Source organism: Neovison vison, chromosome 2 (genome assembly GCF_020171115.1).
Source record: "Neovison vison isolate M4711 chromosome 2, ASM_NN_V1, whole genome shotgun sequence".
Taxonomy (NCBI): domain Eukaryota; kingdom Metazoa; phylum Chordata; class Mammalia; order Carnivora; family Mustelidae; genus Neogale; species Neogale vison.
The window spans coordinates 98,040,805-98,054,440 of NC_058092.1; the positions used below are offsets into that span (position 1 = coordinate 98,040,805).

The window sequence follows — 13,636 nt, forward strand, 5'->3', positions numbered from 1 at the left end:
AAACTATTAAAATTAATGAGGGTTTAATAGACTGCCTTAAGCAGAAGTATTCTTAATAAACATAAACTAACAGCTTTCAAATGTAATAGCACTAACCAGTTGAAATTTATAAAACAAAAAAAGTGTCGTATCTGCGGGAGCAACAACCAAAATAAAAACAAATATTTCACTTTTATGGGGAAGCACTGAAGCGTCCACTGATGGATGAGTATATGAACAAAATATGGGACATACGTATAATGGATTCTTATTCATCATTTAAAAAGAAGGAAGCGTACATGCTGTGTATGGCTGAGCCTTAAAAGCAGGCTAAGTGCCACAGACCAAGCTCAAAAGGACAAATACCCCTGCCTTCACTTGCATGAGGTATCTAAGTAGTCAAATTCACAGAAAAAGAAAATAGAATGGTTGCCAGGGGCCTGAGCTTCAGGAGGAACTGGAGAGTCAGGAAATTACATTTTATAGGTAGAGTTTCAGTTTGGAAAGATGAAGAAAGTTCGGAGATGGATGGTAGTGATGGTTGCACAGCAACATAAGTGGCCTTGATGCCACCAACCGTAAACTTAAAAATGGTGAAGAAGGTAAATTATATATTGTGTATATCTTACCACAATAAAAAAAATTTGAGTTTAACTTTGAGAAGATCTAAGCAGGCCTCACAAGAAATAAAAATCCCACAAAGCTTTACTGGGAAATAGAACAGAAGACTTGATTAAAAGGTGAGATAGATCTATTTTCTTCCCATTCCCCCCAAATATATCTATATCTTCATGGGAAGCGGGAGATTATAGTTTAATTCCAAATTATTTGTTTGTTCTGATTAGGATAAAATAATTCTAAATTATTTTGAAAAAAAAAATAAGTAGGTAAAAACACTTCAGAAAATACTGGAAAAGAATACTAGAGGAATATTTCTGCTCAATGCTAATACATATTAAACAACTATACTAATTAAAGAAATGTGGTACAGATATGAGAACAAGACAAATCAATTGTGCAGAATATGTGTTTAGAAAGAGACCATGGTGTATATGAAAATTTAATGTATATGGGCTCCTGGGTGGGTTGGTAGGTTAAGCATCTGCTTTCGGCTCAGGTCATGATCCTGGGATCAAGTGCTGCATTGGGCTCCTTGCTCAGTAGGGAGCCTGTTTCTCCTTCTGTCTGCCACTCCCCCTGCTTATGCTCTCTCTCACACTCTCTGACAAATAAAAAAATAAAATCTTAAAACAAAAAAAGAAAATTTAACATATATAATTTAATATATCTCAGTAAGAAAGAAATTCTTCAATAATGAACATGTGAAAAGATATTTAATCTCACCTTTACAAGCTACCCAAAAAATGCAGACCAAATGAGCAAAACACAATTCTTTTGTATATCCAATTAGGTAACAATCTTTAAAATTATAATAATGCTGGTCAGACTCTGGTAAAACAGGCACTCTCATCCACTACTTTCCAAAAGAAGTGTACCACTAGCAATTTGATTTTATGTACTAAAAGCCTTAAGATGTTTATATTCTTTGATTTCTTAATTCTATTTCAGAGAAGAAATTCTAAGGAAATATAAAATATGGAAAATTTTGTTCACAATGGCATAATTAATAGGAAAAAAAAAACCCAGGAACGATCTAAATGCTTACAATATAGGAATAGTTATATAAGTTGCAGTACTTTTATATAATGGAATATTAAGTAGCTATAAAAAGTATTTATGGCAAATCCATATGAGAGACTCACAGACATGAAAATGATCATTTTAAATGATGGTGTGTATCCATGATGGTGTATCCATATGACGGAATATTATCCAGCCATTAAAATTACAGCCATTTCATTACAAAGAAATAAAACTAAAAAATATGGTTCCTTATTCACACTATTCCCATGTCCTCAATAGCCACAAAGGACTGGATAAGGCAGACACAGAATATTTCTATCACCACAGAAACTGTATTGGACAGCACTGTACACGACTTTAGAAAATTAAACTTACAGATTTGTAAATTCAGACACTTATCTTTCCCTCTATAACTTAACTCAAAAAAACCTACAGAGATAAAAGAAGACAAAAATCACCCCAAATCCTTCCACCCTAACTCAACCTTCCCCTACTCTGTTCTAATTTATGTCTTGTTGTTCGGGTATAACCAGAGTGTGCACATGGTCCCATTTCACAAAGTATTCCCAGTAGGCAGTGGCCATACAGTGGTAAAGAGAAGGTGCTGGGTTCCTGCACATAGTGAGAAGAGAAAAGCCAACATTAGGTAGTTGTATAATACAGAAATTAAAATAGATTCCCAGGGAACGGTAAGACTGTTTAGAAAGCATACACAATGAATTCTGGAACATTGAAAAGAAAAAAAAAAAAGTATAGATAGGGATGGCTGCCCAGTGAAAGTTCCATCTGAGTTTAGATCCTAAAGATGAGAAAAAAGATAGCCATGTGAAAATCCGTAAGATTGTTTCAAACAGAAGGAAGAGCTCTGTGTGCAGCACAGAAAAAGGGCCATGATGCCTCCAGTGGGCAAGGAGGAGCGCGGTAGGACATGACCTCTGAGAGGCCAACAGGGAACAGATCATGGAGGGCCCTGCCGGGTGTCATGAGGACTGATTTCACTCCAACGCCAGTGAGAAGTCTCTCAGGGTTTTAAGGAGGCAAATGACATGATACGAATTCTACTGTAAAAGATTTCTCTAATTGCTGTGAAAAGAATGGTTGGTAGAAAGCAGGCTCAGAGTAGACATTATTCTAGTGCTCTAGGCAAGGCGATGTTGGTGTGATGGACTATGACGGGGGAAAAAAAAAATCCCAGAGTTTCATGTTGGATATGATAGGTTCAATATACCTATTAAATCTATCTACATAAATGCCTAAAAGCAGGCAGTTAGATTTACAAGTTTGAAGTTCAGCAGATATCTGGCCTGAAGATATAAATTTGAGAATCACCAGTTTATCAGCTATGTTTAAACAAAGGGGTTTGATGGGAGTACCTAGAGAAAAGAATCCAGGATCCAACCTTGAGGTAATCCAATATTCAGAGGTCACACAGAACAAAGATTGAAAAGGCCTCGCCAGTAAGACAGGTGGAAAGAAATTCAAGAAAGATGAGTTGGACGATTGGTTTGCCTTCTATGTGCAAATAAATCTAAGATCTCCATATGGTGTATATCCCTTCATTCAGGGTAAATGTAAGAACAGTAAAGTCTGCATTATCTAATAGCAAAAGCAGCAAAAAGAAACTGTCATAATTTATTCCAGTCCTCTAATTACCTTGCATGAGGTAAAGCAGTAGCAGCCAAACAAAGATCCTTAAAGAGGTCACCTGAATCCACCAGTTGCTGAACAAGGGGAAAAACACAACTCTTACAAGCCCCTTCCGAGTCAGAGATGTCCATGGAATTTCAGGTTTGGCTTTGGCAAATGTTGAGCCTTTAAATATACAATAAAACAAAACATCAAATATTTACATACACTATACTAATGCCTACTTGTTAACACTGTATTAAAAACAGCTGAGAGCAAAAATCACCACATAACCTGCCTGGTTAAAAAGAATCCTCTTAGGGCGCCTAGGTGGCTCAATGGGTTAAGCCTCTGCCTTCCACTCAGGTCCTGATCCCAGGGTCCTGGGATCAAGTCCCATATTGGGCTCTCAGCTCAGCAGGGAGCCTGCTTCCCCCTCTCTCTCCCTAATTGTGATCTCTCTCTCTGTGTCAAATAAATAAAATCCTTAAAAAAAAAAAAAAAGTATCCTCTTAGATGTTCATTAAATACAATAACTTCTTGCCTCAATCACTAGGACAGGAGCTCAAAATAAATTAGGCTGACTTGAATGTTATACAATGTATTTTTTACACAACAGCAGCTTCCAAGTTCATCCCTCTTTCACCTAATGTGATTACATAGCCACAAAGAACCAAAGCAAAGGAAAAAAAAAATCTCAAGGCCTGAATGATGAGGGAAGAATATTCCGTTTGGAAATTAAAATACGCCATCATAGAGGGAAGGTATCTAAAAAAGAATCTCTAGCACTACGACGAAATAATATAATAAAATACATAAACCAACTTTAGAACTCACCTCTGATTAAGTCAACGTCAATCAAGTCTGGTTTTATGTGGCCCATCTTTTTTGGTTTGTTTTTGAAGCCCTAGGATAAAACAAAACAAAACCAGAAATAAGGGTAAAGAACCCTTTTAAGTACAAAAGGTAAACTTATATTTCTTTCTTTCTATATCTGACTCCCTTTTACTGGAGACACTTTAATCCTATTGTTCCTTGAAATAACTTATTATTAATGTTTTAGTGTGTAGTTTACCAAGTAATGCAAGAATATATATATATATATATATATTTTTAAAGATTTTATTTATTTATTTGACAGATAGAGATCACAAGTAGATGGAGAGGCAGGCAGAGAGAGAGAGAGAGAGGGAAGCAGGCCCCCTGCTGAGCACAGAGCCCGATGTGGGACTCGATCCCGGGACCCTGAGATCATGACCTGAGCCGAAGGCAGAGGCTTAACCCATTGAGCCACCCAGGCGCCCCTGCAGGAATATATTTTATCACTTTTTAAAATGATCCAACAATGTCAAAGGATCAGGAAGTACAAAATAATAGTCCCTTCAGCCCCTCTCCTCCTCCCAGTTTCAGTCATTAAAAACAAATAACTTTCTTTTTTTTTTTTTAACTGTTTCTCTTGGTATTTACTTCCATACTATTCTTTTTTAAGTAGGCTCCACATGTAGTGCAGAGCACAACATAGGGCTCAAACTCACAACCCTGACACCAAGAACTGAGCTGAGATCAAGAGTCAGGTGCTTAACTGACTGAGCCACCCAGGTGCCCCTACATCTATACTTCCAAATAATGTTTATGCTGCCATTTTTCAATTTATTGATTTTAGAAATAATCCACTGACTTCATGTGAGAATTTAGTTCTCTTATACAACTAATTTCCACATCCTAACTTCCGCCCCAAAAACCTATATCCTGACATGATTGATGATGATTGAAAAGTCAGTCATCAGTAGCTACGATATGATCACTATGAAATATTATTCCCTAGAAGCCATGCTTCATAATCTCCTAGTTTACGGGTCAGCTAAAACATTTATCATTTTTCAAATACTCAAATGCCAGAAAATTACTCAGTCTTTTTAAAAAAAAAAAAAATTTCCTGGAAATGCCCTTCCCAGAAACTTCTATCCTCCTGCTGGTTGCTCTCGGGGCCTGCTGCACAGCTAGCTCTATGCAGGACTTCGCACTATCACCCTGACAACTCCCTTCATCTCTGTGGTGAATCTCTAGCTCTTACATCCCATGTCTTTCTGGAGTGCATCCTTCAGAAGCTTCCTGAGAAAGTGGTCCAGAAGGTAACTTTTTGAAGCCTCACATGTCTGAAAATGAATTCATTTTACCCTTATGCCTGATAAAAAGTTACACTAGAGTGTAGAATTCTAAGTCGTTAATAATTTTCCTTCAGGAATTAAGACCTTGTTCTACTCTTTCTAGCTTCCAATGTTGCTGTTGTAAATTCTAGTGTCTTTCTGATTCCTGACCCTTTGAGTGTGAATTGTTTCTTCCCTCTGAATCTTCACTTTATTCATGGTGTTCATAAATTTCATAATGATATGCCTTGATATGAGTCTTTTATATCTATTGTGCTGAGAATTCTTTCTATGTGGCTTTAGGGAAGTTTTCTTATAATTTATTTTTATACTTGTTCCCTTATCAGACATAACTTTCCTATTTTCTACTTCTTTTGTCTTTTTGTTCTGCTTTCTGGAAATTTCCTCAAATTCTCCCATTGAATTTTTCATTTTGACTCTGAATTCATTTCTGTTCTCTTTTTCTTTTGGAGGATTAATTCAAATACCTAGTAATCAATGGCTTTCTTTATATATTAGAATGAAGCACTGAAATGTGATTGACTCAATATTCTACTTCAAGGTATATACCCAAGACAAATGTGTATTTCACTAAGTAATGTGTAAAAATGTTCATAGAAGAATAATTTCTAAGAGCTCCAGATTGGAAACTACCCAGAGACAACAATGGGATATTGCCCATCAATAGGAGAATGCATAAATAATTTTGGTGTTGTACTGAATAAACTACAATTACACAACATGAATGAGTCTCACAAACATAAAACTGAACAAAAAAAAATTAGATTCAAATGTCTATGTATTGTATAATTTCATTTATATAAACATGTTTATATATATGTTTCATAATAAAAGGTTACACTAGAGTGTATGATTCTAAGTTGTTAATTTTCCTTCAGGAATTAAGACACTGTTCTACTGTTTTCTAGCTTCCAATGTTGCTGTTACAAACTCTAGTGCCTTTCTGATTGATTCCTGATAATATTCCTATATAAAGCTCAAAAAGGCAAAATGAATCTGTAGCACTAGTAGTTGGGATACTGGTCTACCTCTGTTGGTAGTAGTGACTGGAAAAGTATGGAAGGGAAGCTTCTATGGTACTGTTAATTATCTATCTCTTGATCTTAATGCTGATTACATGATTACATTAAGAATATTCCTCAACCTTTACACTTAAAATTTTGTTATATATACATGTGTATAAGTATATCCATATTTACTGAACATGTTTTATTTCAATAGAAAGCCTGTAAAACTTACTAGAAGCTTTATGTGTATGAGTATAGCTTACAGACTTGGGATTTCACTGCAGGGTAATCAACCAGCTTGAGGGAATCACAAAATGTCAATATCTGGAGGCTTTTTTTTTGTGGGGTCATTCAAGGCTCTTTGAAGAACTTTCTAGTATTCTCTTTGGTTGAAGATTAGGAAGGCTAAAGATTCCTGTGGTGGAAGTTTTGAGATTGAATCAAGGGGCTCACAATTCTGCTTTTAGTATCATGATTCTCGCCTGCCCTTCAGTGTCCACAGACCCTCTTCCAATGAATTTTCTCAGAAGAAATATCACCAGTCTCCTTCGTAAGGGCATTGTTAGCCAGTCTTGAAGGGATTGACGAGGAGACAAATGTCTAATCTCTCTGTATACAAAGTTCATTCAATACCCCATTTAACTGCCTCACATGAAACCTGATGCATTCAAGTCCTAACTTTCCCAGAACTTTCTGGGAAGTTCTACAGTGCAACTGGCATTTTCCCCTGCTCTCCTGGCACTCTCTTGCATTCATTTTTCATCTTCCAAATACATGTTGATCTACTATCTACTGAGATCTTCCTCCTCAATCTTCTTCCTGGACTTTGTGGATGTATTCATTTTATACAACCCCTTTATGGATTCCTTTCATGTAATTTAGTGGTAACTCAGGAGAGATTATAAATGTGTGTGGCCAATCTACCATGTTTAACCAAAAATCTAGTGATGAATTTTTTTTTTCCGGGCATGAAGAAAGAATCCTTTCGGGGACTTTGTCTTCTACCACCTCGAATTAAAAGTAAGTTTGTGAATTATCTTTTGTGTTTCAAACTCCCAGTTTATCTAACAGTTTTGTTTTACTACTATTAATAAATAAAACTTTGAGAAGATGGATTTTAATTTTATACTCAGCATTTGTAAATGCTAATCCAGTTGTAGAAATTAGGTATTTAAGCATTAAAATTAAAGTAAAAATGAAAGGTTATAGCCACTTGCTATTTCCCTGTTTTAGACATTGAGCCAGTACTGATCTTTAGTTGTTTAACTAAATAGTTTTGGCCAAACAATTTCTCTTAAGTGGGTCCTATGTTTCTATCCAATTCAGCTACAAACTATAGATTTTATAGAAGAAGGTTTTAAAACCCTAAATGTAATAAAATTAAATCTAAGGAGGAATCAAAATTTGAAAGTCACACATTTCAAAGAAAAAATTATCCTTTGAAAAACATGTACACTAATTTTTGAAATATGCATAATATCCATGGGAATAAAAATTTGGCTACATACACAATCAGAAATTAAAATTCTAAAAGTAAAAATATCACTGTATTATTTTCTAATAAATGAAGACCTTGTAGACCTTTATTTCCTTCAGACAAATGACCAGAAATGGGATAGATGGATCAAATCATAGTTCTATTTTTAATTTTTGCAAAAGCCTCCATACTGTTTTCCATAATGTTTATACCAGTTTACATTCCCACCAACGGTATATAAAAGTTCTCTTTTCTCTACATCCTCACCAACATTTATTATCCTTTGACTTTCTGATAAGAGTCATCATGGCAGGTGTGAGGTGATATCTCACTATGGTTTTGAATTATACTTCCCTGATTATTAGTGATGTTAAAGAGCTTTTTTAATATACCCATTGGGTATATCTTCTTTGGAAAATGTCTGTTCAGTTCCTTTGTCCATGTTTAATTGGATTACTTGTTCTTAGCTATTGAGTTGTAAGAGTTCCTTATAGATTTTGAATGTAAACCCCTTATCAGATATATGGTTTACAAACATTTTCTCCCATTCCATAGGTTGCCTTGTCATTATTGCTTCCTTGGCTATGCAGAACACTTTTTAGTCTGATATGGTCTGACTTGATAATTTTTGCTTTTGTTGTCTGTGCTTTTTTGTCATATTCAAAAAACTCTTGACCAAGGAGCCCCTGGTATATTCTAGGACAATTTCAGGTCTTACATTTAAGTCTTTCAACCATCTTGAGTTGATTTTTATGTGCGTTGTAACATAAAGGTCTAGTATCATACTTCTGCATGAGGATATCTACCCAGTTTTCCCAAAATCATTTATTGAAGAGATTCTTTTGCCCATCATGTATTTTTGGCACCTTTGCCAAAGAGTAGTTGACTGTTTCAGCATAGGTTTATTTCTGGGGTCTCCATATTGTCCCATTCATCTATGTGTCTTTTATGCCCATATCATGCTGTTCTAATTACTATAGCTTTGTAATATAATTTGAAATCAGAAAGTGTGATGCCTCTGACTTTGCTCTTCTTGCTGCTTTAGCTATTTGGAGTTCCTTGTAGTTTCACATGAATCTTAGGATTGTTTTTTGTTTGTTTGTTTGTTTTTTATCTGTGAAAAATACCATTGGAATTTTGATAAATGGCTTTTAATCTGTGGATCACTTTGGGTAGTTGGACATTTTAACAATATTCCTTCTTCCAATCAATGAACATAAGATATCTTTCCATTTATGTGTGTCTTCTTCAATTTCCTTCACCAATGTTTCATAGTTTACAGATCTTTCACCTTTGTGGTTAAATTTATTCCTAAATATTTTATTCTTTTTGATGCTATTATAAATGGAATTGTATTCTTCATTTTTTAATAGCTCGCTATTAATGTATAAAAATTTTCATTTTCATTTGTCTCATGATATTTTTTATTTCTTCTTTGACCTATTAGTTGTTCAAGAGTATGTTACTTAATTTCCACATATTTGTGAATTTTTCGATTTTCATCCTGTTACTGATTTCTAGTTTAATTCCATTGTGGTCCAAAAAGTTACCTGAAATAAATTCAGTTTTTTTAAATTTGTTAAGACTTGTTTTATGACCGGGGCACCTGGGTGGCTCAGCGGGTTAAAGCCTCTACCTTCGGCTCAGGTCATGATCCCAGGGTCCTGGGATCGAGCCCCACATCGGGCTCTCTGCTCGGCGGGGAGCCTGCTTCCTCCTCTCTCTCTGCCTACTTGTGATCTCTCTCTGTCAAATAAATAAAAATAAAAATCTTTAAAAACAAAAAAAAAGACTTGTTTTATGACCTAACAACTGATCTATCCTGGATGTGTTTCCATGGGTGCTTGAAAGGAATGTATATTCTGCTGCTGTTGGATAGAATGTTCTTTATATGTCTGCTAGTTCTATATGGTCTAAAGTATAGTCCAAGTCCAATGTTTCCTTATGGATTTTCTGTCTGGATGATCTATCCATTGTTGAAAGTAGTGTACTGAAGTTCCCAATGATTATTGTATCATTGTCTATTTTTCCCTTTAGGTTTGTTTCTATTTGCTTTATATATTTGGGTACTCCCTATATTGGGTGCATAAATATTAAAAAATGGTATATTCTCATTGTTTTCTTTTTTGTCCTGATAGTTTGTTTTTAGTATAGAGAAATGTAACAGATTTTTATATATTAATTTTGAATCCTGTGACTCTACTGAATTCATTTATTATCATTGTTTCTGGTGGAGTCTTTAGGTTTTTCTAAATATTGTATCAAGTCATCAGCAAAATGTAACAGTTTTACTTCTTCCTCTTTGATCTGAATGCATTTTATTTCTTCTTCTTGCCTAATTATTCTGGCTAGGACTTCCAATACTATGTTAAATAAAAGTGGGAAAAGGGCATTCTGTCTTATTCCTGATCTTAGAGAAAAAGCTTTCAGCTTTTCACCACAAAATATAATGTTAGCTGTCAACTGTGAGATCTCGTCTTTTGCGACAACATGGATGGGCGTTGAGAGCATTATGGTAAGTGAAATAAGTCACACACAAGAAAAAAAATATTTGATTTGATTTGATTGATGATTTATCTTATATGTAGAATCTAAAAAAAAATTAAGAACCCAAAACTAACAAGCTTATTTATAGATACAGAAAAGAGATTGGTGGTTGCCAAGAGCTGAGGGTGGGAGAAATGGGTGAACTGGGTTTTTCTATTAGTTTAAATAAATGGAATAATAATTAAAAGTAATATAATAAGAAAACATTGGCCTCAAAAGACTTAGATATGATGGGCTGAACAGATAAACACAGAATATTCCATCCACAAGCAACAGACATATTCTGTCTCAAGTGCACACATTAAATTCTCCAGGATGGATTATATTAGCCACAAAACAAGTCTTAATAAATTTAAGAAGAATGAAATTATATCAAGCTTTTCTGAACACAGTGGTATGAATCAATTACCAAAATCAATTACCAAAAGAAAAGGAAAATTCAGAAATACGTGGAGATTAAATCACATGCTACTAAAAAAAAACCCCAATGAGTCAAAGAAGAAGTCAAAAGAGGAATTTAGAATTTGAGAACAAATGAAAATGAAAATGAAAATACAACATACCAAAATATGGGATGAAATAAAAGCAGTTCTGAGAGGGAAGTTCATAGTGATAAATGCCTACATTAAGAAAGAACCCTAACAAGTAAACAACATCTTAACTCTACATCTCAAGAAACTAGAAAAGAGGAACAAAGTCCAAAGTCATAGAAAGAAATAGCAAAGATCAGAGTGGAAAGAAATGAAATAGAAACTAAAAAGACAATAGAGAAGATCAACAAACTAAGAGCTGGTTTCTTTAAAAGATAAACAAAATTGACAACCATTAGCTACACTTACCAAGGGGAAAAAAAAGAGGACTCAAACAGAATCAGAACTGAAAGAGGAAATGTTACAACTGACACCATAAAAACAAAATATCATAAAGAAACTAATATGAACAATTATATGCCAACAAATTGAACAACCTAGAAGACATGGATAAACTCCTAGGGGGGAAAAAAAAAACTCAAAACTGAATCAGGAAGAAATAGAAAATTTGGACAGACTGATTAATAGTAAGGAGATTGAATCAGTAATCAAAAACCTCCCAACAAAAACAAAATTCCCATACCAGATGGCTTCACTAGTGAAGTCTACCTAACATTCACAGAATTAATACCAATCCTTCTCAAACTCTTCCCAAAACAGAAGAGGCAGGAATGTTTTCAAACTCATTTTATGAGGCCAGCATTACTCTGATACTAAAACCAGACAAGGACACTACAAGAAAAGAAAGTTACAGGCTAATATCCCCAATGAATGTAGATTAAAAATTCTCAACAAAATATTAGCAAACTGAATTCAACAATACATTAAAAGGATCACAGGAAAACAGCATGGAGGTTCCTCAAAATGTTGAAAATAGAACTGCCCTATGACCCAGCAATTGCACTACTGGGAATTTACCCTAAAGATACAAACGTAGTGATCCAAAGGGGCACGTGCACCCGAATGTTTATAGCAGCAATGTCCACAATAGCCAAACTATGGAAAGAACCTAGATGTCCATCAACAGATGAATGGATCAAGAAGATGTGGTATATATACACAATGGAATACTATGCAGCCATCAAAAGAAACGAAATCTTGCCATTTGCGACAACATGGATGGAACTAGAGCGTATCATGCTTAGCGAAATAAGTCAAGCGGAGAAAGACAACTATCATATGATCTCCCTAATATGAGGGAGTGGTGATGCAACATGGGGGCTTAAGTGGGTAGGAGAAGAATCCATGAAACAAGATGGGATAGGGAGGGAGACAAACCATAAGTGACTCTTAATCTCACGAAACAAACTGTGGGTTGCTGGGGGGAGGGGGGTTGGGAGAAGGGGGGTAGGGTTATGGACATTGGGGAGGGTATGTGCTTTTGGGTAAATTGGAAGGGGAGATGAACCATGAGAGACTATGGACTCTGAAAAACAATCTGAGGGGTTTGAAGTGGTGGGGGGGTGGGAGGTTGGGGTACCAGGTGGTGGGTATTATAGAGGGCACAGCTTGCATGGAGCACTGGGTGTGGTGAAAAAATAATGAATACTGTTTTTCTGAAAATAAATAAATTGGAAAAAAAAAAAAAGGAAATAAAAAAAATTAAAAAAAAAAAAAGGATCACACACCTCAGTCAAGTGGGATTTATTCCAGGGATGCAAGGATAGTTCAATATTCACAAATCAATCAATGTAATATATTACATTAACAAAATTAAGGATAAAACATATTATCATCTCAATAGATGCAGAAAAAACATTTGGCAAAATTCAACAATGATTTATGATAAAAGCTCTCAACAAAGTAGATACAGGGGGAATGAACATCAACATAATAAAGGCCATATATGGCAAGCTTCATTTTTTCATTCACTTGATTTTCTAAATATATATTACTAATTCACCTTGAAATACCTTGTAAGTCTTAAAAATCTGTTCCCAATATACTCAAACACAACAAATACCAGTTTCTCTTTTTTCCCCCTTGAAGATATCCGTATCAGTTTTCTGTCTTTCTGCTTCTCTCTAGTCTCATTGTTTTCCAGGCCTGATACAAACTGTCATCCTTGGACATCTCTTAAATATCCTGGAATTCCCTTTACCTCTCTCTGTGCTGGCTATCCTGTTTCCTATACTATGATTTCCTCTTTTTTGGTTTACTCATTCATTATAATACTGTGTATGTTTTCCCATGCTTCCTGAGAGGGGACATGGATCATGTATTTTTTTGAAACTTTGAAGATCTGAATATGTCTTCATGTGGTGCCTTATACTTGGCTAATAAGCTTGGCATAAAAACTCCAACAGTATGGGGTTCAGAGAGCATCTAGTTTGTTGAACACATGCACACCAGGACAATGACATACCCCAACTCCACAGGGACATAAACTCCTATGCTCTGGATCCTCCCAGACCTTACCTATGTATCTCTTCATCTAGTTTATCTGTATCCATTATCATATCCTTTAATAAACTGATAAATGTAAGTATTTCTCTGAGTTCTGTAAGCCACTCTAGCAAATTAATCAAACCTGAGGAAGGGATCACCGGAACCTGATTTGCAGCCACGTTGGAAAGAAGTTATGGGTAACCTGAGGACCTAGTACTTACTATTGGTATCCAAAGCGGGGTGGCAGCAGTCTTGTGGGACTGAGCCTTT

General features: G+C 35.3%; 1 protein-coding gene across 2 annotated transcripts in view; it reads right to left on the reverse strand.

Moving 5' to 3' along the window:
- Nucleotides 1-13,636, reverse strand: part of PHTF1 (putative homeodomain transcription factor 1) — a 51,329-nt gene that overhangs the window by 20,631 nt on the left and 17,062 nt on the right. For both annotated transcript variants that reach the window (XM_044238943.1, XM_044238944.1), the window contains exons 4-5: nucleotides 4,087-4,156; nucleotides 3,277-3,435 (exon numbers count right to left, since the gene is read on the reverse strand). In XM_044238943.1, the coding sequence (XP_044094878.1) occupies nucleotides 3,277-3,435; nucleotides 4,087-4,156 (229 nt within the window). The remainder of the gene's footprint in view (nucleotides 1-3,276; nucleotides 3,436-4,086; nucleotides 4,157-13,636) is intronic.